Here is a 25,095-nt window from a genome sequence, read left to right as displayed (position 1 = left end):
CCATTTTACAATACAATGGATATGGAAACAATGAGAACACTGGCCCCAAACTGAAAGAAAAAAAAAATTGAATTAGGCCAGTTCAATCTTAAGCAACAAATCCTATCTACATTTTACTTGGAATAACTATCACCCGTAATTGATAAGCATTTTTAAACCTTGTAAGATGTTGCATATTGGACAGGGTATGCTTAATTGTATATTTATTAAAGGAGCCAAGTATTTTTATATCATTCACAGTCTTCAACATTGCAAACACGACTTATTGGTCAATTTAAATCAACATTGATGTTGTTATCTTACCGTGAAAAGTTTGGCTTCTGATGTCCAATATTAAGACAAAATGAAAATCTGTGGCTGTGACTATTAGGTGTAACAGTGACAATGCCTAGGGGTTTGGAAGTACATGTATATAATGAGTAGGAAATCAATATTCTGCGTACTTATCCGGTACAAACAATTTTAATGAGCCAGATACTTTGGTATTTATTTACCTAATGGGCAATCATCTCCTGGTAATTTACAGTCGGGACAACATCCATCAAACGGCATTCGACATATACCACAATTCTCATCATTAGCAATCCATCTCCAACTAGCAACAGCAGTCCAACTGAAACAGTTTTAATTCATTCAATAAGTGATTTTTATATGCCCACATTTCATGTCGCTGCATTTTTTCCATCGGTCGGTTGACAATTTTCGGTTGGATCAAACACTTTCAATTGTTTTGTTAATTTGTATTTCCAGTCATATGTTGACTTTGGAAATTTGTGAAATCAAAACAGTGAAAAGTTCTCAATGGAATTTCTTATAACTTGGTGAGATTGTTCAAATTTGTTTAATCTTGATAACAGGACAAAGCTCTAGAAAAAATTGATTAACACTTAGTGAGACTGTCCAGTGGGGCATGAGAAAGAACATGAAATTTATTTCCGATAATGGTGATAACAACTTGACTTTTCAAGCTTGGGACAGTAGTTTAAAATGGATAAATTCAGGACTTTGCATCTGATCAACATATTAGGAAGCCTTTTAAAACTTACTAACTAAAATTTTTGAGTGGAATGATTAATAAAGAAAGTTGAATGCATGTACTTACCCTGAAATATTATGAAAGTTGAATTGGTCCAGTAACATGAAATGATAAATAAAACATACTGACAGTCAGGGTTTATGTGAAGGGAAGAACCTTACTTGCAGGTGTGAAAAATATTTAAGCAAAATTGATAATGGCTTTGCATTAACAAATGAAATGAAATGAAATGGGGTTTAACGTCCTACTGTTCTCCCCCGAACTGGGCTAATGAAGATGGGCATACACCATACAGTGTGCTATGAGGGAATTTTGCCCAGACAGCGGCACTATGGCCTTCTCTTATATCAAATTCCAACTGTCAAGGGATTTTTTACGTGCACTCCAATGTGTACACGGGACCTCAGGGTTTTTTGTCCCATCCGAAGGACTAGACAGCTGTTCTTGTCAGGTCCTCCATCCTGCATTACTGACAAGGGAAACCACACCAGAAAATCTGGATGAACTTTCTCAGCCAATGCAGGGATGGAACACACGACCTCCAGACTAGCGAGCCAGTGTCTTACCCACTAACATGTAGCCATCATGATCCCCTTGCATTAACAAGACACTTAACATACATTCACATGTATCGAAACAGAAAGTGTCTTGATGAACAACACTATACATTACTGAAATATTACAAGTATCGTATTAAAGCAATACAATACCGGTATATAGTTTTGAACTGAAGGCTTTTCTACAATGCCATCCATATTACTGATGATAGACAAGTCTTTAGAACGAAACTAATAGATGCTGGGGCACATACAAACTATGTAGAATTAAATCATTTTTCATACTGAAATTACAGTCATTCTTTTCTATATTTGGCTGGTGAGCTGAAAAAGAGCTATCCTCGAATTACACAAGTCAAAAATCACTCTCCCCAAAAAGCTCTTCTAGTTAGTCTTGGAACCAAGTGAGGGTCTGAGGGATTTGTAAAGAAAGGACTGAATAAATAATGGGGTTTAACGTCCTACTTTTCTGCACCAACCGGGATAATTAAGAGACGGGTTGTAAAAACTAAGGTCCAACCTATGGGAATGAAATTGAACCTTTGATTTTACAACTGATCCTCGATATAGATTTACTTATTTGAAATATAATTATCGTTTTGAGGCTCAATGATCACTTTTCCGGCAAATGATAAATAGATCTTACTAGATCTAGACTCTAGTCTAAAAGTATTTCTGTAAAAGTAATCATTCATTACATAATGAGGCATATTCTTGAATGAATTTGACATACTCTTTATTTTAACTTTCATTCTTCTGTTGGTGCAGTAAATATATTTAGTAATTCTAAATGAGTAGTCACAGTGGCCTACCGACCTTACGTAAAGTACATGTTTATTATATTCAAAAGAACGTTTTAGTGTGGCAACACAGTATCTCTGCACCCGACTCCACCAGAAAGAGAGGGAGCATCTGTTATTATGGGTGATTTTGATTCTTCATATCTCCAATAAGTTACTCTGAACAACTACAATACATCCTAAACTGTATTTTCTCTTCTAGTGCCAATATTCCTGTAGTTATAATGACATAATTAGTGCGCACAAATATTCCAAATATAACAGACTTCTGTTAAAATAATAATATATCCACAAAAATGGCGGCGCCCATGAAAATGTAAAGTCTGGGAAACCAGAGAATGATTTACTTTCAAGTTTATTAAGTGTATCTAATGTAAACAAGTACGGTTATTGTTATCAAATAACGATATATGTTATCAGTTCTGAAAAGTTAGATGGATTGTTATCCTTTGAATTTATCTATAATTGTCTTAAAAATTGATTGAATGGTCGAGTGAGTTGACAAGGCCAAAGGGAGATAACCTAATATTTACTACAGGTCCCCAACGGTAGGACATTGCCCATGGCCAGGGCCGGATTAAGGCACAGGCCAACTAGGGACCCATGTAATCAGTCACTAGGTGCTCACTTGGTTCAATAAATCATTTCAATAACCTGCTGACAGTAGGCCTGTACATACATGTAGAGCCCTGAGAAAAGCAATTGATCAGGGCATCCCGGCGACAGCTTCAATTTGCTTACAATTTACAATACACGCAGGCCTATATATCTGATTTTGCTTATACTTATATCATCATTCTTTTGTTGGAAGAAAAGAACATGAATAGAATAAGCGTTGGGCCTACACTCTTTATCATGTGATATCATTTGAACTCGATGATTGGCATATGCCACCTAGACTGAGTAGTCTTTGTCAAATTCCAACTGTCAATGTTAAGTTTATGCCATATCTGGGTCCATACCTTTTTTTGGAATATTCTGTGGAGTGATTAATATTCAAAATTCAAACACTTTTTATCATTTCTAGACTATTTCTATTTGATTGATTTGTGTGATGTCGTTCACTTTCATTTAGGCTACTACATGTAGGCTATATTACTAGACCACATGTGAAAGATACATTATGTAAGATTTAGATAAAGAGCTGGCCATTCTTGCTATAAACAGTTCAAAAATAGATAATGCAAAATGAATAGCTTGAAAATTCCATTCAAATTTCATGTACTTTATTCTGAGCAAAGTTATTACTGTTTGTAGTTTTGACAAGATGTTTATTATCGTAACCACGGTACTGGTATATTCCAGTCTTAGCCTCACTTCTCCATTTTTAAATTAAATCATTCAATGGCCGAACCGTTCAAATCTCAAGTATCCGATGGCATTGAGAGTTGATTATGGTCTTGTCATGTTATTATAGTAAATGTCTGATTGATAATATGTATAACATTTTAAGGCCTAAAGAAAGACTTGCGATAAGCGAATTTACATGTAGCTCTTGAACAATGTATCGTTAAAGAGCATTGACTTACATGTATATATGTTGTCATATCTTAACACACAGTAGAGTGTTCACTTAGTGGAACATTGGTGACCAAACATGTTTTTAATAACATATATTGAAAAATATGATGCCATGATTTACATGGCAGTAAATCAGTCAGATAAATTTTTTTTCTGTAAATTTATTGTACTAGAGCATATAATCAGTCTTTGCTTAATTTTTCTTTTCACAAAGCTGTGTTATACTCTTGCAGTTATTGTGATTGATAGAGAAGATGACAGATGAAAATTATTGGAATCGAGACGATCAGTCTGCATCATTTGAATCTCAGGATGTGTATTTTCCTAAACCCTTGGCTAAACCCAATTCGATTAAAAGAGAATTGTTCATTGATTATGGTAACCCATCAAATGTATATTTATACAGCACTTCTGGAAGAGCACCTCTAAGCCAAAAACAATATTTTCAACAAAATGATCTGTATGCCAAGAATCCTACTCTTCCGATGGCTGACACTGCTCTCAAAGGTATGATGCATATTTTTAGTCTTATAAAATATTATTGAAAGATATTACATTAATTTATTTGATTTTTTTTAAAATCATTATTCATTATTACATGTGAACTTAAAGGAAAGTTTATGTAATGTCTGTTATTAGTCCGTGATTGGTCAGTTCAGATTTTTTTTTTATCTAGAATCATTTATTTACATCTGAATGATATGATGTGTTAATTTTTTAATTAAAGATAAAATAATTTATACTTCAGTTTGTGTATTTACATGTACAAATATCAATTTAAATATTTTCAAATTAATAAAGGATTGATATATTTGTGCAATATTTGTTTATTATATATCATGTGTATGTTTCAGTTGATTATCCATTTGTTGATAAAGTAATGGGTGATAATCTATCAGACATAAAAAAAGCCAGAAGCTTTTGTTATTATGTGAACAAAATACGTGGTGCCTGGTTATCAAAGGTAAGCCAGTTACTTTCAACAGCACAAACCTTGCAATTTATTCATTCCTATCTGACACATTCCTATCTGGATCTCATGCAAAATAGAGAGTCTGGATAGGGTATACGTCACACGGATCACATGCAAATAGATATATTAAACAGCAGTTACATCGCATAGAGTGACAGATCACATGCAGATACATGTAGAGAGTTTGGATAGGGTTCACTCAATGCAGATCACATGCATATACATGTACATTTAGATTAATGGAATAGCAGGCCATAAAATCACACTTTGTTACAATCTAACCTCTCAAATAACAAATGTAGAGCTATTAATTAATTTAAACAAATTAAAAATTGTTCATATATCCCCATGTGAAATAAATCTGTAGGCATAAGAGACAGGAGCAGTTGAAAAATTATTTCAAATTATTTTTACTAATAACAAGATAAGCACTTCAATTACACAACTTTTCTTTATATGATAGAAAAAGCTGAAATAAAATGCATCAACAAGGCTAATGAAGACAGGCATACACCATACAATGTGTTATGTGTGAATATTTGCCGGACAGCTGTGTTTCTGCCTATATTTTGTCTAATTCATTACAACTGTCAAAGGTTTTTATTACTAGAACGCCAGCGTATACACGAGACCTCAGATTTTCATCCCATCCAAACGACTAGAAACTGTTCCTTGTCCGACCTTCTTTCCTGCACCAATAACAAGGGGAAACCAGGCTAGAAAATCCAAAGGAGCTTCCCCAAGTTTTCTTATATGAGCATACCAACGTGTACATGAGACCCAGACACTGATCCTTTCTCTGGCCTTTTGTTTCTGAGACTGACATGGCGGAACCAGGCTGGAAAATCCCATGGAACGTTCTTGGCCAACACCGAAATTGAAACTGAAACCTCCATGTTTGTGTGCAAGTGCCTTGATAGAAAAACAGATTAAGTTATACCAGCTTTAAAGAAGAAAGAGTCAAATTATATACATTTATTATATTGATAATCAAATTCATGTATGTGATGAATTAAATATTATTGTTAATTTACAGATACCATATAATCATTTAAAACCATTAAAAAGAGTTATTGAAGATTTAAAGAATGGAGATTGTAATATACGTGCAACATTACACAAAATGGCTACACCAAGTCTTAGAAAGTATATATATGATTTTCAGCATTTACTTACAGCAAACATAGAGGTAATATAAACACATTAATTAACTGATAAACTGGCCATTATTGATTGTAGAAATTTATCATTTATTTTGTCATTTAAAGAGGAATTCTGTCTCATCAAGAAAATAATTTTAAACAGTACTTTTAAACAGTATTTTTAATCAACTTAGACTTAGATTCATTAAACTGTAAAAAATCCAAACACCACACCATCTTACTCAGAGTATAGTGTTTTACACAAGTGTTCATTGACTCTATCCAAATTACTTAAATATATGACTATTTAATTGAAACTTAAAACATAGTGATTGATAAATTTGCCTCAGATTTTGCCTATAATCTAAATTGAACACTTTCCAATGTAAATACATCAAATAACAACAAATCAAATCTATTGTTACCCACCATTGGAATATTCAAAATGCTTGTGTCTATTTTACTTATATCTATGTTGATTGTAGACTTATAACAGTGATTATGTGGGTGGCTGTTTAACATCTTTCAAAACAGAATATGGCAAAAATGCTGTATGTTTTCCTTCGGGAAAGATTTTCAGTAAACTTAGTATCCTTCAAGCATTAAAAATTTACACAATTAATTTTTACTCTTGCATAGGAGTTATCCCCCTTGACACATCATTTTGCTTTGGCAGATGATTATTGAATGAGAGAGAGAGAGATGGGGGGTTTAACCTCACTGACACAAACTAGGTCATTTCGAGACTAACACATGGTTCAATTTTATTTCAATAATTCGCTTATGTGTAGGGGTCTTGAGCAGTGGGAGGAAACCGGAGGACCCGGAGAAAACCCATGAGATTGGACAGGCCACCCTACGCCTTGTCACGTACACCTGGGGAATTGAAACCCCGCCAGTTGACTCAATGACAGACCTTATGATACAGCGTGCACGTGCTAACCATTCGGCCATTTGAATAATATGTGAAAAACATTATAGTAAATTCTTTTTATGTGTTCAAAATTAGTAATTGTTTTGCTTGTTTTTGTGATATACAAATATATTTATAGTTAATCTGTCTATAGCAATTTTCTCTTTTTGCCCTTTTCCCCACGTTTGCTTAGCAAGTCTTGTTGAATATTTGATCTATTTTGACTGAGGCAGAAAAATCAGACATGAATTAGGGAAACCACGTACTGAAATGACGTCACAGCATATAGAAAACGAATGAAGTAATCAATCCTGTTCAGTATTTTTATCAGATGATTGTGACATGTTGGGCTCTTTGTACATTGGAATGTTAAAAAAATGTTACATGTATAGGCCAAGACAATCATGGTTTTAAAATGGGAAGAGAAATAGTAGTCTTACACCCCCATCACAGTATTAGACTAGGTTTTATCCAGTACTTTAAGAGGCATTTTTCAAGAGCTAAATATGCAGGCCTTTCTTTAGGCCTTAAATCTTAAATAGATTATTAATTAGACATTTATTAACTTGCCAAGACCATAATCAACTCTCGATGCCATCAGATCCTCAAGATTTTCAACAGATTTAAATATGATTGAGAGTTAATGATTTAATTTAAAAATGGATGATCGAGACAACACTGTTCTTCTAATGATAATAACTCGGCTCAGAATGAAGTAATTTGACTGAAACTTTCAACATATTCCCTTTTCATTATCTGTTTTTAAACAATTATAGCGAGAACTGTCAGCTCTTTTTCTAAATCTTACATAATGCCTTTTTAAATTAGAAAGAAATGATTTCACTTTTTAATCATTTGTCACATAAACAATTTGTGAAGTTTAACAAACGGTTATCAGACATGGATATTATCCTTAACCAATATTAGGTATTAGACATATAACTCCTGATGAAACTGATAGCTCATTTTATCATTATGACGAAGAAATAGAGATTGACATAGGTAGTAGTATATATGAAGTTGGTTCTACTGTCATCAGAGATACAGGTAATATAAAACATTAAATATAACTTTATAGTGTATTTAGTTGTCTATGTCATAAACATGCTATTGTTTGTGTTATGAACTTATGTACTGATACATGTTCATTGTTTAAAATATTATTTATAGATTTTTGCTGTTTACCTAAACTTTTTAAATCAGCATATTTTACTAAGCATACCCTCGTTTGAAGTTTGAATTATTGTAATAATATTTTATAAACAATATCAAAAGTTTATTGAAATACAAGACTCTAGTTTTATATCTATCTATTCTAGGTTATTGTGCTTTACGCTGTGATGAAAATAAATGTCATCTGTTAACATTTCATCATGCAGATTTTAGTAACACTTTGAATACTATTGAAACTGTTGGTGAAAAACCAACATCTATATGTTTAAGGTAAATAATGTTTTTTAGTTAAGTATGCCCGAAACTAGTGCATTTCAAACTGCTCAAGTCATATGAATAGCTGTTACAGCAAGAGTTGCGAACAAGTCGCAACTTCCGTCATAGTGAGTCTGTCAAGTCCAAAGTTGCTAACTTGAGTGTCCATGCGAATCCCAAGTCTTCACAAAGCCCAAGTTCCATTCAAGTCTACAGTTCATCAAATGAGTCAGCAATTCATGGCGAAAAAGACAAGTTACAGTTATGTTGATTCCCTCATCATGACTTGAGTCCTTAGCTAAGTCGCGAGTGGTCACGATTCCTGCTGACTCCGAGTCGAGTTCCCACATCTGGTAGCTATCAATATGACTTGGACAGTTTTTAGTAATCAGTAGTTTCAGTCTTTTAAGTGAAATACTGGTACAAATATAACACTTTTTTATAAGTAGTCAATACTTTCAGGTTCAGAAATAAAGATCGTTTAAGTAAATCATATAAGAAAATGTTAAAAATTTCTACTCATAATGTTAAACTGTATCAAAATGATCACAAAAAAAGTAGCTCTTTAGAGCACTTTCCTCCAATTTATATACACCCACATTGAAATGTGGTCGTATATTGTTGGCGGTCCGGCGTCCACAATTGCTTGTGGACGCTCTAGAGGCCAAAGGTAATATCTGATTGACTTTAAATTTATACACAGTGTTTAAGGTCTTGAGACGAAGAAGCCTATTGATTTTCAGCGATTTCCGATAATTATTGCCAGAGTTATGGCCCTTGATCACTTTAAAAAATCTTGTGGACGCTCTATAGGCCGAAGTTAATATCCGGTTGACTTTAAATTTATACACAGTGTGTAAGGTCATGAGACAAAGAATCCTATTGATTTTCAATGATTTCCGATTATTACTGCCAGAGTTATGGCCCTTGATCACTTAAAAAAATCTTGTGGACGCTCTAAAGGCCAAAGTTAATATCCGATTGACTTTACATTTATACACAGTGTTTAGGGTCATGAGACAAAGAATCCTATTGATTTTGAATGATTTCCGATAATTACTGCCAAAGTTATGGCCCTTGATCACTTTGTGACACTCTAAAGGCTAAATTTATCATCCGATTGATTTCAGATTGATACACAGAGTTTAAGATCTTGCGACGAACAAGTATATTGATTTTCAACGGATTTTTATGTCTTGAACAGCTAAATCCATGATATTAAAAGTTTTGTATACAAAACGTTAGCATGGGGCAGAACTTTATACAAACAAACAAATTCTAATAATTACTTCATGAGTTCTTGCTCTTAATCAGATTTTAGTGTATTATAAATGTTTCATTACCGAAAAAAGTAAAAATATGCAACAACTCTTGTTGACTGCCCGGACGATTTAGCTGTTGTGGGCGTATGTTTCGTTGCCTGGCAACCTATCTTTTATTGTGTGGCCTGATCAATGTGACTATTCAGTACCATTTGTAATGTTCACATGAGGTAATTAGAATGGAGCAATATCCTGCACATTTCTATTACTGGCTGAAAATCAAGAAAATACAAAAATGAAGTGGGAAGTTTTCATTGCACACGTCTGAATTAAAGTCAGACACAAAATGATTGCTATTCAAGAGCCTTGTTTCCAACTCTATCTGATAATTGTATGTCGGTACCAGAATATCTTCAAAAACGTTGCTTCTGATAATTCCTTTGGACTAAAATAAAGTGTTCTAAGAGCCTTCAACACAGAATTAACCAGTTTTATTTACTGAAATATAACTGGGATTTATCCTTTAACTCCAAATAAACACTCACCGATACTAAAATAATAATAACTGTACTACATTAATATCATTATAATGTATCTTAATCAAGTGTTCTGTGACTGGAGCCTGTTTAAAAATTGGCTATGAAAATTGTTAGGTGAAACATTAGAATTTGAAACGTAAGGAATGTATTTGTACTTATAATGTGAACTCATCCTTGTCTGTTTCAATATAGCCCATATATAGCAGGTGAAAGTCTGATAGCAACAGATTCTGGTACTGTACATATATGGAGAGTTGGCAAAGGGTAAGTTGAGTTTACTGTTTTATTCAACTGTATTAACAAAACAAAATTATGATACTGATTGTTTCCCAATCTGATTAAAACCAGATGTTTTTCAATTCATTTTTATACACCTATAGTTGATGTGGATGCATATTGTTACCACAGTGTTTTGATTGCAATATAGGTCCAAGTTCTTGATAGAATATTTTAAACTTTCGCTCATTGGAGTAGAATGAATTTTTTTTAAATATATATTTAAGACTAAGGAGTAACCCTATCAATATTCAGAGTTTTTTGATTGTATATCTGGTAAAAAAGGCCATAGACAGGGGCTTGTCAGATGCCCTAATACATCTACCAGCAGAAAAGATGTTCATCCTTGCTCTAAAATAATTGTCAACAAATTCAGCAGTACAAGTTTTGTAAAATCATGTTTCACTGTGTAATGAAGGAGTGTGTTACTGACTTCATCAATAACTGTACTCTTTGATCTTCCAATATGGTATCCCCAAGCTTAAAAACAGTGCCATTTTTTTACTAACTTATAGTGAAATTTATTTTAATTTGTATGTTAAAATTAACAGTTAGTTATGTTTTTTTCTCTCCAATTGACAATGGCTTACTCTGGTTCAGCCAATGACGTCTTGACTGTAATCTTTAGTTTAGTGTAACCTGTTAACAGAGCTGTCTATTGAATTAAGTATTCCAATAGTTAGAATGTAGAAATAGATGAACCATATCCTTTAAGTACATCAGAGGTAGTTTTAAGGGTTAAGCAGGTTAAGCATAAGCAAATACTTAGAAATAGATGAACAATTTCCCTTAAGGACACAAGAGGTAGTTATTAAGAGTATACTTAGATTAGAGAAAATACCCTTTACAACAAGTGGTATCTGGTGTTCAAAATAACAGAATAAACCCACTTTGTATGACATATTAATCTCATTATACAAGGTACACATTATCCTGTGTATCATTAGATTTAATATTTTGATCAATTTTATATTTCAAATTTTTTAGTTTAAATGCTGTGATATTAAACAAAGCTAGCAGATTTCACTCTAATGATAAATGGAGACAAGTACATTATGGAGCATGTCCACAAGAATTAGTTGTTGCAGATAGAACTGTAGTAGAGATGTTTGATAGACGGGTAAAGTATCACCATATTCTTATTGCAAACTATGATTAATTATGGCAATTTTTGCTAGTCAGTGTTAGGCAGAGAAATATGCTTGTCAGTCACTGAGAACCTATATGCTTTGATCATCAGATCTGGTTTATTGACGAAAAATTCCAATAGAAACAGCTCTGGCTGGATACAAACATTTCTTAGTGTTAGATATGATGACATCACATATTTTAAACTTGTGTATTAATGGCAGTTTAATTGGAATTACCAAACTAAGGATACATCTTTAAGTCAGCTTTTAGCAGTCCCATCTATTACACACAGTGTTTCGCCCAATAATAGTGCTGAAATGTCATTGTTTAATGCCACTGATCATGTTCTGCATTTTTCATACAAAACTATTTTTTCATGGCTTAATCCACTCTAAAATTTACTCAATTTGATTATTTAGCATTTAAAAAAGAGAACAAATGAAAATATTAGTCACTTTGATGCAAAAGACGTCTATGAAATTATGTTAGAGAAGATTATAGGTGGCGTTGGTTTGCAATGACCATATCGCCAGCAGAGGATGCTGAATTTTAATTTATCATATCTCTGTACGAGTAAATATTGAGTGAAATTGAACCATTTTTGAACTGATATTCCTTTTAGAGGTTCAACAATATTGTATGTTAGAGAAGATTATAGGTGGCGTTGGTTTGCATTGACCATATCGCCAGCAGAGGATGCTGAATTTTAATTTATCATATCTCTGTACGAGTAAATATTGAGTGAAATTGAACCATTTTTGAACTGATATTCCTTTTAGAGGTTCAACAATATTGTAGTTTGTAAGGGATAAAAAGTTCTTCAAATGAAGATCAGAGACATTAATTTGAATTGGTTTAGTAGATGTTAATTTGTTTTTCAGACCAGATGTGAATCAAGTATAGACCTGTTTGCTTTACCTAATAAGATTTTAGTGAACTCTGAGAGAATATCAGCTATGCAAGGACATCCCACAAATCCATATTATCATATAATAGCTACAGACTATTCTCTACTTCTAGTAGATCAAAGATTTCCTGGACATAGTGTAAGTTGGAATATTTACATCTCGTATGAGTTATTAGTCTCTATGGCGCAGTCCATACCTATTTTATAAGTACTTTATTATAAATTGATGACGATTTATAGACTTTTAAGAGAAGCAGACTTTAGATCTGATGATTTGATGAAGATTTATCATATCTTTTTGTTTGGCTGAGTGATAAACTGTGGTTATGTGTTCTTATAAACAATAAATGGATTGGGGACAATGCATGGATAATGATTCTCTAATTATTTCCATTTCTCTATAGATATTGCACTTAAAACTCTTTCATTTATCTATTGATATTCAATTTAATAAGCTTTATGTTGTATACAGTATAGTTTATTTGTAATTTTAGGTTATGTATTGGAATCATGTATTATTGAAAACTCCTGCCTTAATGTCTGTCTATCAACAAGAAAATTATAATAGTTCATTAATATTATTAGCTTCACAATATCCTGCTGAAACGTGTTGTTATCAGTTTCAACAAACATCGAATGATCCAGTCTACGCTACACAAACACCATGGAGGCTCTCAAAAATAAGGTGTCTTATCAATTTCCATTTTATTTTAGGGTTGATCAAAATTTTAGTCAATTATAATGTATTTTATGACTGAATGTACAAACATTTTAAAACATTTCCTGCCATTGAATAGTAACCACACTGAACATTATTTCACTATTCGAATATTCAATGCAATTTATTGTGAATTTTTGGATTTCTACAAATTCATGTTTTTTAAATCAATGTACTTTGAGACTTCATAACTTCGAATAGCCTTGAAAATGAATTTAAATGTACAGATATTTGTGTGTATATTAATTAGCCTTGAGAAATACATTATAAAATACCATTTTATTTATAACATTTTCAATTTAAAAAAAAAAATTTGCAAGAAAAAAAAATGAAGTTTTAGTACAGTGTAATAATTTGTTATGCTTTATCATATATAATAGTTGTGGCAATATAAACTGCTTGTACTGACATGCCATAAAACATCATTAATCTATATTAGAGTTCACACTATTTCTTCCAGTGATATATGCCAGTTTGATAGTCCCATGTTAAATACCTATTCTCTATTATCTGAGAAGAGATTGGATACCTCTATATGTGGTATAGCAGTTTTACCAGGACCAGATAAACAATCTTTACTTACATTACAGGTGAGATATAACTACTATAATTACACTTTCATATATACATCTCTTCTCATAAACTTTTATATAATTGCTTTCTGTTTCGAGGACAAGAATTAGATTCTGCTTACAAGACTTTAATTGATTTGAGAGAAATGAAGAATGATTTGTTAAGTGGAATATATACAGTGTGTAATGACATAATAATAACATTTCTAAAAGTAGAAAATGTCTGCACAGCATATTGGAACACTAGATATTAACCAAGTTATTTTGGGATAATTGCTATGTTCTGATTGGTCATTGAATTGATTAACAATGGGATGATCTTATTCCAAAAATATTAGTAATATAATTATGATAGAAATTATGATAAAATTATTTACCACACTGTCATTTACTGCCCAGAATCATTGCATTAAAACAAAGGTCATCTCTCTTCTTTGATGTTAATATTGATCTTAAAAATATAAAGTACAAAAGTAATGAAATGAAATGAAATGGGGTTTAATGCCTTACTGTTCTGTTCCGAACTGGGCTAATGAAAACATGCATACGCCATACAGTGTGCTATGAGGGAAATTTTGCCCGGACAGCGGCACTATGGCTTACTCTTATATCGAATTCCAACTGTCAAGGGATCTTTTACAAGCACGCTAATGTGTACACAGGACCTCAGTTTTTCATCCCATCTGAACGACTAGACTGCTGTCCTTGCCAGGCCCTCCGTCCTGCATCACTGACAAGGGGGAACCACGCCAGAAAATCTGGATGAATTTCCTCGGCCAATGCAGGGATCGAACACCCGACCTCCAGGCTAGCAAGCCAGTGTCCTACCCACTTAGCCACTGTGACCCCCAAAGTACAAAAAAAAAATGTAAATGAATGACAGAGTAGTGGTAGTTACAGACATTACCAAATATAATTGTATTTGGCAACTTATTTTATCAGTTTAGCGCTATCACATGTAAATTACTGCTTACTACATGTGTATTTTGAATATGTATTGTCAGTTTGTTTTGCTGTGTTGGAATTTAAAGGAAATCCTAACTTTACATTTTCAATTATTATGCTGTTAGTTCGAGATCTGAAGAAAATCACTTTAATAGTAATTTTTGTATTAGACTGTATGTTGTTTACACTTTTCCCAGTGTTCAGTAAATTGTAAAGTACCCTCAAAATTGTAAAGTACCCTCAAAAAAGATCTGAAAAAAATTATCAAACATCTTCCAAAGCCACCTCGTGGGTTTTCTCCAGGTCCTCCGGTTTCCTCCCACTGCTAAAGACAACTACGTGCAAGCGCATTATTGAAATAAAATTAAACCATGTTAGTCCCGAAATTACCTAGTTTGTGTCAAGTGGACGTTAAACCCCATTTCTCTCTCTCATCCAAAGCCAATGGTATTGTTTTAACACTTATTTTACAGCGAATGTAAGCCCATAATACAACAATCACAGTAAATGTTGCACAATAATAACACTATATGTATTAAAATAGACCCAATAAAGTGTAAGTTTTTGATACAAGGATTAAATTTGTCAAATTAACTGGGTGTGTTTTAAAAAAAACAAAAAAACAAACCAGAACTAAATGGAAGTGATGTTGAGACAGGTTTGAGCAAATTAACAAGGGCAGTTTACAAACCACATTTTTGTCGTAACATATTATGAATATTTCAGCTGGACTGTCATGGAGAGTTATTTTATCAAGTTTATTCTTCAAACTATAGTAAAGATGATTTAACATGTTCGGCTGGACCAGGTTATTCTGACGGTAATTTCTCCAATGATGCTAAACTGAAGGCTAAAACATGGATGTCATCATTAGAATCACATGTTTCACAGTTCTGTGATAAAAGAGATATCCTTAAAATGACTATTTATGATAACTCGGATAAGTATCATGGTAAGTGAATATACTGTTAATATTATCTACATCAATAGTTGAAAGAGAAATGAAATGAAATGGGTTTAACATCCTACTGTTAGACTCCATCTGAACTTCTTACTCACTGGGCCACCACAGCTCCATACTTCAAAGAGTAAATCAGAATTATATGATTATTTATGATGAGACTGAAGACATCAAGTTGAATTCAAATGATGGCTTTACAGTCTAGAAAACTTTACCAAGGGAACAACGTTCATACTATATTGGGAAACATATGAGAGAAAATATGAATTTGTTTTATAGATCTGAAACAAACCCAACCAGGTCATGTTCTCTGTCCACAATGTTTACCTAAAACATATGATAGTGATGATGATGATTCTGATGAGGAAACAGAAGAAACCTGCCCATCATGCTCTTTACCATTAACATCTGCTAGGACTGTATATGAATCGGAGAAGGAGGTATCTAAAACAGAATTACATAAACATTTTAAAAGAAGATGTCTAAAAATCTTAGCACATGATCCGTTTAAAATCTTTGAACAAATAAGTAAACCATCATTGTGTTTTTCAGAAAATATTACCCATGACAATGGCTCTGTGGGCTAAGCCTTTAAAGTTTTGTTTTCATTATCTGAAATACTTTCCTATATCCCCTACACATGTTTTTATTTTCAGGGTACTATAGCAGATATTACCTGTAATGGTTTTGAAATGTTTGATTCTCAGATTCCACCATATACTAAGTTACCACATACTAGTGCTCATAGTAGTATTTTAATTAACTTGTGGAAAGATAAACCAAATATTTCCAACCTTGTAATCGAAGCAGTAAGTTATCAACATATAAAAATTATTTAGCATGAAATAACAGAATTCATAACAGGAGATTTTTTATAATAGCTGTAAAATAAGAAAATAATGTGATAAAGAAAATGTATAACAAAATAAAGTTTTGAATGGTTATTGTATAAATCAGCAATGCTGTTAAACATAACACTCATCAAAACAGTAATTGATTGATTGATAAGACTCATAATAACCCACCCATAATACACAATTACAGTTTCCCCCCCATCCCTTTGGCTTGAATTGATTTCATGATGCATTGATGTCGTGTTTTACGGTACATATCACACAAAAATTCGTAAATGAAACGTGTATATATTAGTAAATAAAACTGCTTAATTCTGAGTGAAAGACAATTGGAAACCTACATCCCAGTCCTGAGCAACTATTTAAAGCTCTGTGATATGATTTCAAAGAGATAAAAAGTTTCAGTTTTTATATGAGTGCCTAGATAGCCATGTCTGTTTAGTTGCTGACGTTGTAGTTGTATGTACATGATCATCACGATTATCAAGTCACTCACACATCAAAATTACTTAAAGAAATAACATAATTAACCATAAAAATACTAATCATGTCCAAATATCAGGCAAGCTATTTCTTTTTATTTTGGCGTTTAATTTGCATATTTAATCCTACTTTCCGATACCAGGAAATAACAAAGACATAACTATTCTAAACAATATGGTTTGATATTTATTTTTTCAGGATAAAAATGCTGTGAAGTATAAGCTGGCTCACCAGAAAAAATTAACAAAATTAGCAAAGAAAGCTAAAAAGAGAAAAGAACACTTCAAAACGCTGCGTCGTAATGGACATGACTTGAATGAAATATATTTTAAAAACAACAGAAACCCATCAGCTCTCGATCATTTTCTAAAAGAACTGGCTGCTCTGTACACAGGAGAAGACCCAAATCAAATTGATGGTTCTGAGAGTGTAGTCAGCATGTCAACTACAACTATGTCAACTTCCGGCTCACCGGGTTCAAAGAATCGTGCAAATCTGACACTACTCGCAAGAGAGTCCCAGAACTTGTCTCTGTTACAGCAGATGAACCCTTCTACTGGTTCTTCATCCCATACAGATGTTATGTCGGTGAGATCTCTTGATTTTTCTCCAGCTGCTAAAAAAAGTAAAAAACGGATATTATCCAATAGACTACAACAAATGCAAGGGAGTGACAGTGAAGCCTCGGGTTCAGAGAGCCGAAATACACCCACAAGTTCTTCAAAAAGAAAGTCACTTCATAAGACTTTGGTATCACCAAGCCAAAAGTCCATAGAAGGATTTAAGATACCATCCACCCCAGCTCCTAAAAGAAGGAGACATAACACAGATAATTCATCTTCGAGTACCGTGGTTGAGCAGAATACTCAAGATGACAATTTTAGAATTATGGAACAATTAAGTGAAAGTGTGACAACAGATAATCAAGTATCCAACATTCCCAAAAAATCCCATCTGAATGATAATAGTGTTGATAATTTTAAGCACTGTACTGTATCTCTGGAAATACTTGAGGACACTGAAACCAATGAAATAGAAAACTCAAAACCATTAGAAACAGTAGATGATGACCAAAGACAGGTGGAAGAATCAGGCATTAAAACCAAAAAGAAGAAGAAAAAGAAACATAAGGATCCTGAAAGTTCTGGTGATAGTGATATATCAGTTAGTAGTAACACAAGCAATCAAAGTATGGTCTCTAATGTTTTTACTGCAAACGATAGAGCAGTTCGGAAACAAAAAAAGAAATATAAACATAAGAAGCCCAATGAAAAGGAAACAGATACAGAACTGTTCTCATCTGAAGATGATGGCAGTGTTTTTAGCTTATATTCAGGTGAAAGTGATCTGTCTGAACACTTGATACCCCAAAAACGTAAACACAAGAAAAAGCAGAAAAATAGTAAGGATAACTTGGAGGATTCTACATATAATATGGTTGATGAAGTCGTTATGAATAACATTTTAGGTGCAATTGATACTTTTGAGAATCAGAACCCTATCAGTTACTGTTCAAAAGAAAATGAGACAAATGCCCAAAACAATAGAGATTTTGTAATTGATGATAAAAATGATGTAGCTCATACTGTTGAAGAACATGATAAAGCTGTACAGGAGACAGCACCAAGTGAAATTCCATCTTCTTCAACAGTTATTAGTTCTGAAGTAGAGGATAATTTGACGTTAAAACTGGAGACTGATTCTGACCATGGCAGTACAAACTCAAGAGATGGTTTTAAACCAAAGCTGAACATAGACATTAAGACAGAAATGGAAGAACTACCCTTCCATGACAGTATACCACCTAGTCCTTATAGTGTTGTTGATTCCGAAGATAAAATAGATGTCATGTCTATTCCTGATATCAGTAAACACAGTCAGTCCTTTGCAGCAAGTCCAATATACAATCCTATCTCAGATAAAAGAAAGAAGGGTGATTCTCAGTCAGCCAGCCGATATTTAGATTTCGATCAAACATTGAAAGACAAAAGTACCACAGATGATGTCAATGATACAGATGTTCATCCAACTGCCTATGCCGGCCTAGAGTTGATTCATTCAGAAACCGAGTCATTTTCTGAGACTCTACTTCACGGAGATACAGTGAAAGTAGAGTTAGAGGATACATTAGATATTAAGAAAGACAATCAGACTATGAGCACAGTTAAATCCCAAGATGAAAGATCGTCTGGACAATTTTCTACTTCAGCTGTTGATGATGCTTATAAGCATATTAATGTTACTAGATCTACCCCAGCAGATAATATATCTCAAACTTCAATAGTTGACAGAAGTGTTTCTCCATCCAGAAGTAACATAAAATCATCTCCACACAAACTTGATAAAAATGGATCTCCATCTAACAGAGATAGAAACGTTTCTTCATCTAAAAATCGTAGAAGTGTTTCTTCACCTGAAAGTAATAGAAATGATTCTCCATCTAAAAGGGAGAAAAGTATTTCTCCATCTAAAAGGGAGAAAAGTATTTCTCCATCTGAAAGCTATAGAAGAGTTTCGCCATCTAATAGGGAGGGAAGTGTTTCTCCATCTAAAAGCTATAGAAATGTATCTCCGTCTAAAAGGGATAAAAGTCGTTCTCTATCTAAAAGTGATACAAGTATTTCTCTATCTAAAAGTGATGTAAGTCTTTCACATTCTAAAAAGGCGACAAGGACCGTAATTTTACCTTCAAAACAGAGTAGAACTAAAAGTGATAAGGCTTCTGTTTCTAATAAAAATAAAAATATCTCACCCTCTGAAAGTGATGAAATTAAAAATAACCCACCATCAAAAAGTGATAAGGCTTCTTTTTCTAAAATTGATAAAAATAGAAATGTCTCACCCTTTGAATGGAATGAGACTTTAGAACCATCTCGATATTTGAGTGACAGTGTGTCAAATTTAATTGATGATAATTTAACCTTTTCCCCAAGTATGACATCAACTCAGTTAACTCACAAACCAGTTATAAAAGATAAACCTTCGGCAAGGAAGAAAAAAAAGACATTTGTTATTGGATTTTAAAGTGAAAGTTACATAATGGATATCATTTGATTCATTTAATACATACATGTAATAAAATTGGTACAAAGGTAAAACAGCTGTTATAAAAATAATATTAAGAATTAAAACTGATTGTTTGAATAAGTAAAATATTAAAGATGCATTATTCAAGAGATAAATCTGCCTATTGCAGATCTTTTTTCTGTCTTCAAATATAAATTATTATTTAGATTATTATTTACATGAAAAGCCCATAGTCAACTCTAAGCCTTCAGATGTCTTAGATAATAAATGGATTAGAACATCAGCACCATTTAATAATTTAAACATGCATTATGCAAGAGCAAAATCTGGTTATTACAAGTCTTTCTTTAGGCCTGAAATGTTATCTAAATTATCAATTAGACATTAATTAACTTATCCAGACCATAATAAACTCTTGATGTCAAGGCTAGCCTTCGATGTTGGCTGGATTAGATTCCTATATGCCGCTAACGGCTATTGATAATTAAATCAAGAAATGTGGATAATCGGAGACTATGCTGTTTATATTAATGATTTTAGTAATGATGACCGAGACTATGCAAAAATTTCACCCGCTTCTTTCTCGGCTCATAGTGGATCAATTTGACTGAAATTTTTAGCAAATTACCTTTACACTATCTAGTTTTTAACTATTATAGCGAGAACTGCCATCTCTTTATCTTATCTCCCATAATGTATCTTTAACTTTAACATAGATAATCCAGATTTTATATTATACCAGCAGTGGTACTTGCAAATCAAGAATATTTGTTCTAAATCTTGTCAAAACTTCAAACATTCATAACTTCGTTTAGAATAGTAATTTGAATAAAATTGTCAATATATTGATTTTGTATAATCTATTTTTAAACAATTATAGCAAGCCATCTACAATATTATGAAGGTAAATCGTTCAAATGAAAAACAAATATCATTCCAAAAATTCTGTGAAAGGGGCATTGTGGACGATTAGATAAATAGCTAGCGGTTCTCACTATAATAGTTAAAAACTAGATAATGTAAAGGCAATATGTTAAAAATCTAAACCAAGATATTAGCAATTGAATTTTAGGCCTAGCCTCGGTCATCATTACTAAAGTCGTTAGGATAAAAAACGTCTCGATTATCCATTTTTGGATTTAATCATCAATGAGCATTGAGCAGCAGATCAGATTCAAATGTCTAATTAATAGTTTATATAACATTTCAAGCCTAGAGAAAGAACTGCAATAGGCAGATTTAGCTCTTGCATAATGTATTTTTAAGTATTTACAAAGATATGATCAATTAAAAATTGGTCATAATTGGGCATTCACTGGAGACGATTGAAACAGGATATGGTCAAAAGCAGCCAACACCATCTATAATTTTCACTGAAATCTTTTTGATGGGACTTTTTTTTATAATCTAGTGGAATCGGGAGTACATTTTGGTGTGGATTAAACATGCACTATGCGAGAGCTAAATCTGCCTGTTGCAGGTCTTTCTTTAGGCCTTAAATATTATATAAACTATTAATTAGACATTTTTTAACATGACAAGACCATAATCAAGCCTCGAGACTCGATGACATCGGATAGGTTTGATTTTAAGTAGTTTCGAACAACCAGTACTGTCATTACAATAGGTGCAGTGCTAAAATATTCGCTCCAAATAAAATAATTTGAATGCAATTTTCACTACATTTATTTTGCATTATCTATTTTTGAACTATTACAGCAAAAATGTCCATCAGGTAATCTAAATCTTACATAATGTATCTTTAAGTCATGAAAAAAATTAAATATTGACTGGTAATGCAAATGAGGATGAGCCCCCAGAAAATGTGTCTTCAAAATTATGATTTTATAAAATCAACTTAAAATACAGATTTATATAAAACGAAATTTTCAACAATAAAAAACGAAACGAAATAAGATATGTGTTTTAGTCAGATCGGATATACTACAGCTAGTATTTCTATTTTTTTATGCTCTATATTTTGTCTTCTTTAACCAAATGCAAACAATCAGTTTTAATTTTCTGGTGTTATTTATAATTATAATGATTAAATATATTGTTATTGTTCAAGTTTGTTTATGTTCTGTCCTTATTGTTTAAATGATCGATAAGCCAAACAAATTAATGTGCCATAGTGCAGTTACTTGATAAAAACCTAGTTCCTGATAAAACCTAGTGTGAAAAGTACAAACATGTATACAAAAACCCGTGGTGTGTTTATATGCAGAATGTGCCACCTTTTCCATAAACCTAGGAGAATTAGGACTGTTGTTTTCAGTCGGATGATGAACCCTATTGATTTTCAAATTTATTGTGAAGCATTGGGATCGACAGAGGATGAACTATGGTGATTTTCAACATTCTAGGACTTCCTGTTCCAGAAATTATTGCGTGCCTAGAAAAGTTTGAGAAAACGATAGAGATCAAATTTCTAAAATGCATAAAGGATTTGATGGATATCTTTTTTTTTTCTCTAGACATAGCTGTGGGCTTCTTCCTTGGGAGATGGAACACTTAGGTCTTGCATTACAACCCCACCACTGCATATACTCCACCACTGCATATACTATACTAATTTTCGAGGACATCAACCGAATTTCAACTGCATAGAGATCTTGTAGTGTGTACTAACATGTGAACAGGACTATGGCCGCGTTTTTCTAAATGCCCGGTCCCAGTGGCCGATGGGCACAAAACGTATGCAAAAAGGACACAGCGGACGAGCAAACTTTCGGGGGGTGGCTCCATCCGTTTTCATCCGCTCCAGAAATGGACAAAATTGACGAAAATTTGCGAAAACAGAAAGGAAAACAGGTACATCCCAGATACAAACGCTTTGTCCATTTTGAAAACTTTATATACGAGATGCATACGCTTACATCCTTTCTATTTCCGTGCTACTAACGATGTATAGATGTTCCATGTACCTTATCTTTCCCCCCTCTTTCCGTTTTCAGCTGGAGCGGATGTGAGTTGCGAGGATGGCCAGAGGATACAGGGGACGTTTAACGGATGATAACGGACATGGAACGTTTGGTGCTCGTATATGTCGCGCATTTACATCGTACACGGCAGAAAGTTCATCAGTTATAAAAGTTTTGTGCAGCTCAAAACGTTTTGCGCGGATGAAATCAAAGTGAACGGATGCTCGATGGATAGAGCGTATGAAACATGTATGCAATGAGTACACAACGGATGCATGGCGTTTTCAAACGGAGGGCACGTTTTTCCCCGTTTTACATCCTCTTTGCATCCGTAAGTGCAGTGGGGCTGGGCCTTAACCTCGAGGAATGTGCGGTGCATGTTGAAGTACAATGTAAAAAGTAGGTTGTCGTTTGTTTATCTGATTTCATGACGTCCTTGTAGTTAATACCGAGATTGATGATAGCTTGATATTACATTTTAGGTTATAACGGTTTTTAGTATCGTAAAATGGTTAATTCTCTCAGTAACAACATTTTATTAAAGTATTATTTTGTTCCTTTCCCGCTGTTTAATTACCAGAATTTAATCTAATTACACTCGGAATGGTCGTAATCGAGTGTTCGTCAAAGACGTACCTGATGTGTTCACGGGATGAATTGTATTATTTATAGAGGAAACACGCCATCTTCACAGCATAATGTAATTATAGAACTGTCTATATATCTATATATTTATATGCCTGGAATATGAAAACTATTTCCAGATACACGTAATGATAGGTGTCACTCAGTTAATATTACGTTTAGCATCAAATAAAGGCCAAGCATATGGGTTGGATATACACAAATCTGTAATTTATCACTATCTTTAAATGGATTCTAGGTTGGGGAAAGATGTAAGGCACGGTATTATTTTTAGGATATACTATTGTCCCCGATTAACCACAAAAATACAGACTTTCAGTTCATGTAGGCCTACAATTAAAACTATTATGGGAGTTCCCCAAAAAGCATATAAGTACAAAAAAAATTAAAATTCGACCTAACGTGACCTAATTTATGGTTATCTGAAGTTTATGTTACATTTCGTTTTTTTTACATGCAGCCGTATAACGATAGCCCATTTCTTTCCATGAACATGGGGGCCAACATCTAACCTACGTTTAATAGTATAAATTACTATCCAAAGAAACATTTCAGTCCAGTCCTCTTATGTCTAGACAGTGTTACTTATAAGTAGAGCTAGGGCCTAATGGTAGAGGGACAAGTGAAAATAAATCGAGAGGTTGGATGGCCGCACGGTCTAACGCATGCGCTAAAGAACATAAGGTCTGTCATTGAGTCAAATAGCGTGAAATCGATCCCATGAATTAGGATCGTTTACCTAACCTCGGTTCCCTCCTACTGCTAAAGACACAAGCGAATTACTGAAATAAAATTGTAGCCTACTGTATGCTAATAATCTAGTTTGTGTTAAGCAGACGTTAAACTACATTTTTCTCTCTCTTACGAAAGTAAATGAAACCTACATCCCGGTTTTGGAATTGGGCCATTGGCTGATTTTTGGGGAATTCTTTGCTGTATTATTAAGGCGCCAAATTTGCCATAAATGTACGCACGTAGGTGTGATCTCTCCAAGGCCCTGTGGTGCTCCAAACTCATGCCTTCTAACACACTTGCGTTCTCAATTAGAAACACTTGCCCTCATATCTCAAGTGTGGTAATTCCAGATGGGCCAAAATCAAAGCCATTTCTATTAGACAAGGATCTGACACAACATGAAAATCTCAGAAATATTTGAGCAACATCGAGGGTTATATGTTCTAGAATCTGGCATAAAACGTAGGTGTATGAAGTTATGACTTTGATATGCCGAGTATGATGAGTGTGACTGTTTTAGACATATATAGTACAGCTTGTCGACAGTTGGTACGTATACATATATAACCAAATCATTTCTGTGCCATGGGTACGTATATATACACTTGACCTTTAGGTGAGTGGATGGCAGTAAGTAAGAATTAATAGCCAAGATTTCTTCTTTAAGACACCCAATAGGTGAGCACAGTGGGTCGTGTTTAGTTGTTACCTCTCTTGGCACCACGTGTTAAAGGGTTCACGTCAAT

General features: G+C 33.4%; 1 protein-coding gene across 1 annotated transcript; it reads left to right on the top strand.

Annotated features, from left to right (window-relative positions):
- Positions 1-2,702: 2,702 nt before the first annotated feature.
- On the top strand, positions 2,703-22,111 carry LOC126817932 (uncharacterized). The gene is made up of 16 exons (XM_056100457.1): positions 2,703-2,774; positions 4,148-4,421; positions 4,769-4,878; positions 5,924-6,076; positions 6,515-6,617; positions 7,870-7,989; positions 8,262-8,385; positions 10,364-10,435; positions 11,435-11,567; positions 12,460-12,624; positions 12,980-13,170; positions 13,664-13,793; positions 15,447-15,672; positions 15,961-16,121; positions 16,338-16,490; positions 17,217-22,111. The coding sequence occupies exons 2-16, from the start codon at positions 4,169-4,171 to the stop codon at positions 20,040-20,042; spliced, it is 4,920 nt and encodes a 1,639-aa protein (XP_055956432.1). The 5' UTR covers positions 2,703-2,774; positions 4,148-4,168; the 3' UTR covers positions 20,043-22,111.
- Positions 22,112-25,095: the final 2,984 nt, after the last annotated feature.

Source organism: Patella vulgata, chromosome 4 (genome assembly GCF_932274485.2).
Source record: "Patella vulgata chromosome 4, xgPatVulg1.2, whole genome shotgun sequence".
Classification (NCBI taxonomy): domain Eukaryota; kingdom Metazoa; phylum Mollusca; class Gastropoda; family Patellidae; genus Patella; species Patella vulgata.
The sequence above is the reverse complement of the archived record's forward strand: the minus strand, read 5'-3'. Positions and strand labels throughout refer to the sequence as shown.

What these genes read in the sequence shown, in the direction of transcription:
- LOC126817932 (XM_056100457.1), top strand. Translation starts at nt 4,169, where the DNA reads ATGACAGATGAAAATTATTGGAATCGAGACGATCAGTCTGCATCATTT. An exon ending in TACTTACAGCAAACATAGAG is followed by an intron (nt 6,077 to 6,514) that starts GTAATATAAACA and finishes TGTTGATTGTAG; the next exon opens with ACTTATAACAGTGATTATGT. An exon ending in CCAACATCTATATGTTTAAG is followed by an intron (nt 8,386 to 10,363) that starts GTAAATAATGTT and finishes GTTTCAATATAG; the next exon opens with CCCATATATAGCAGGTGAAA.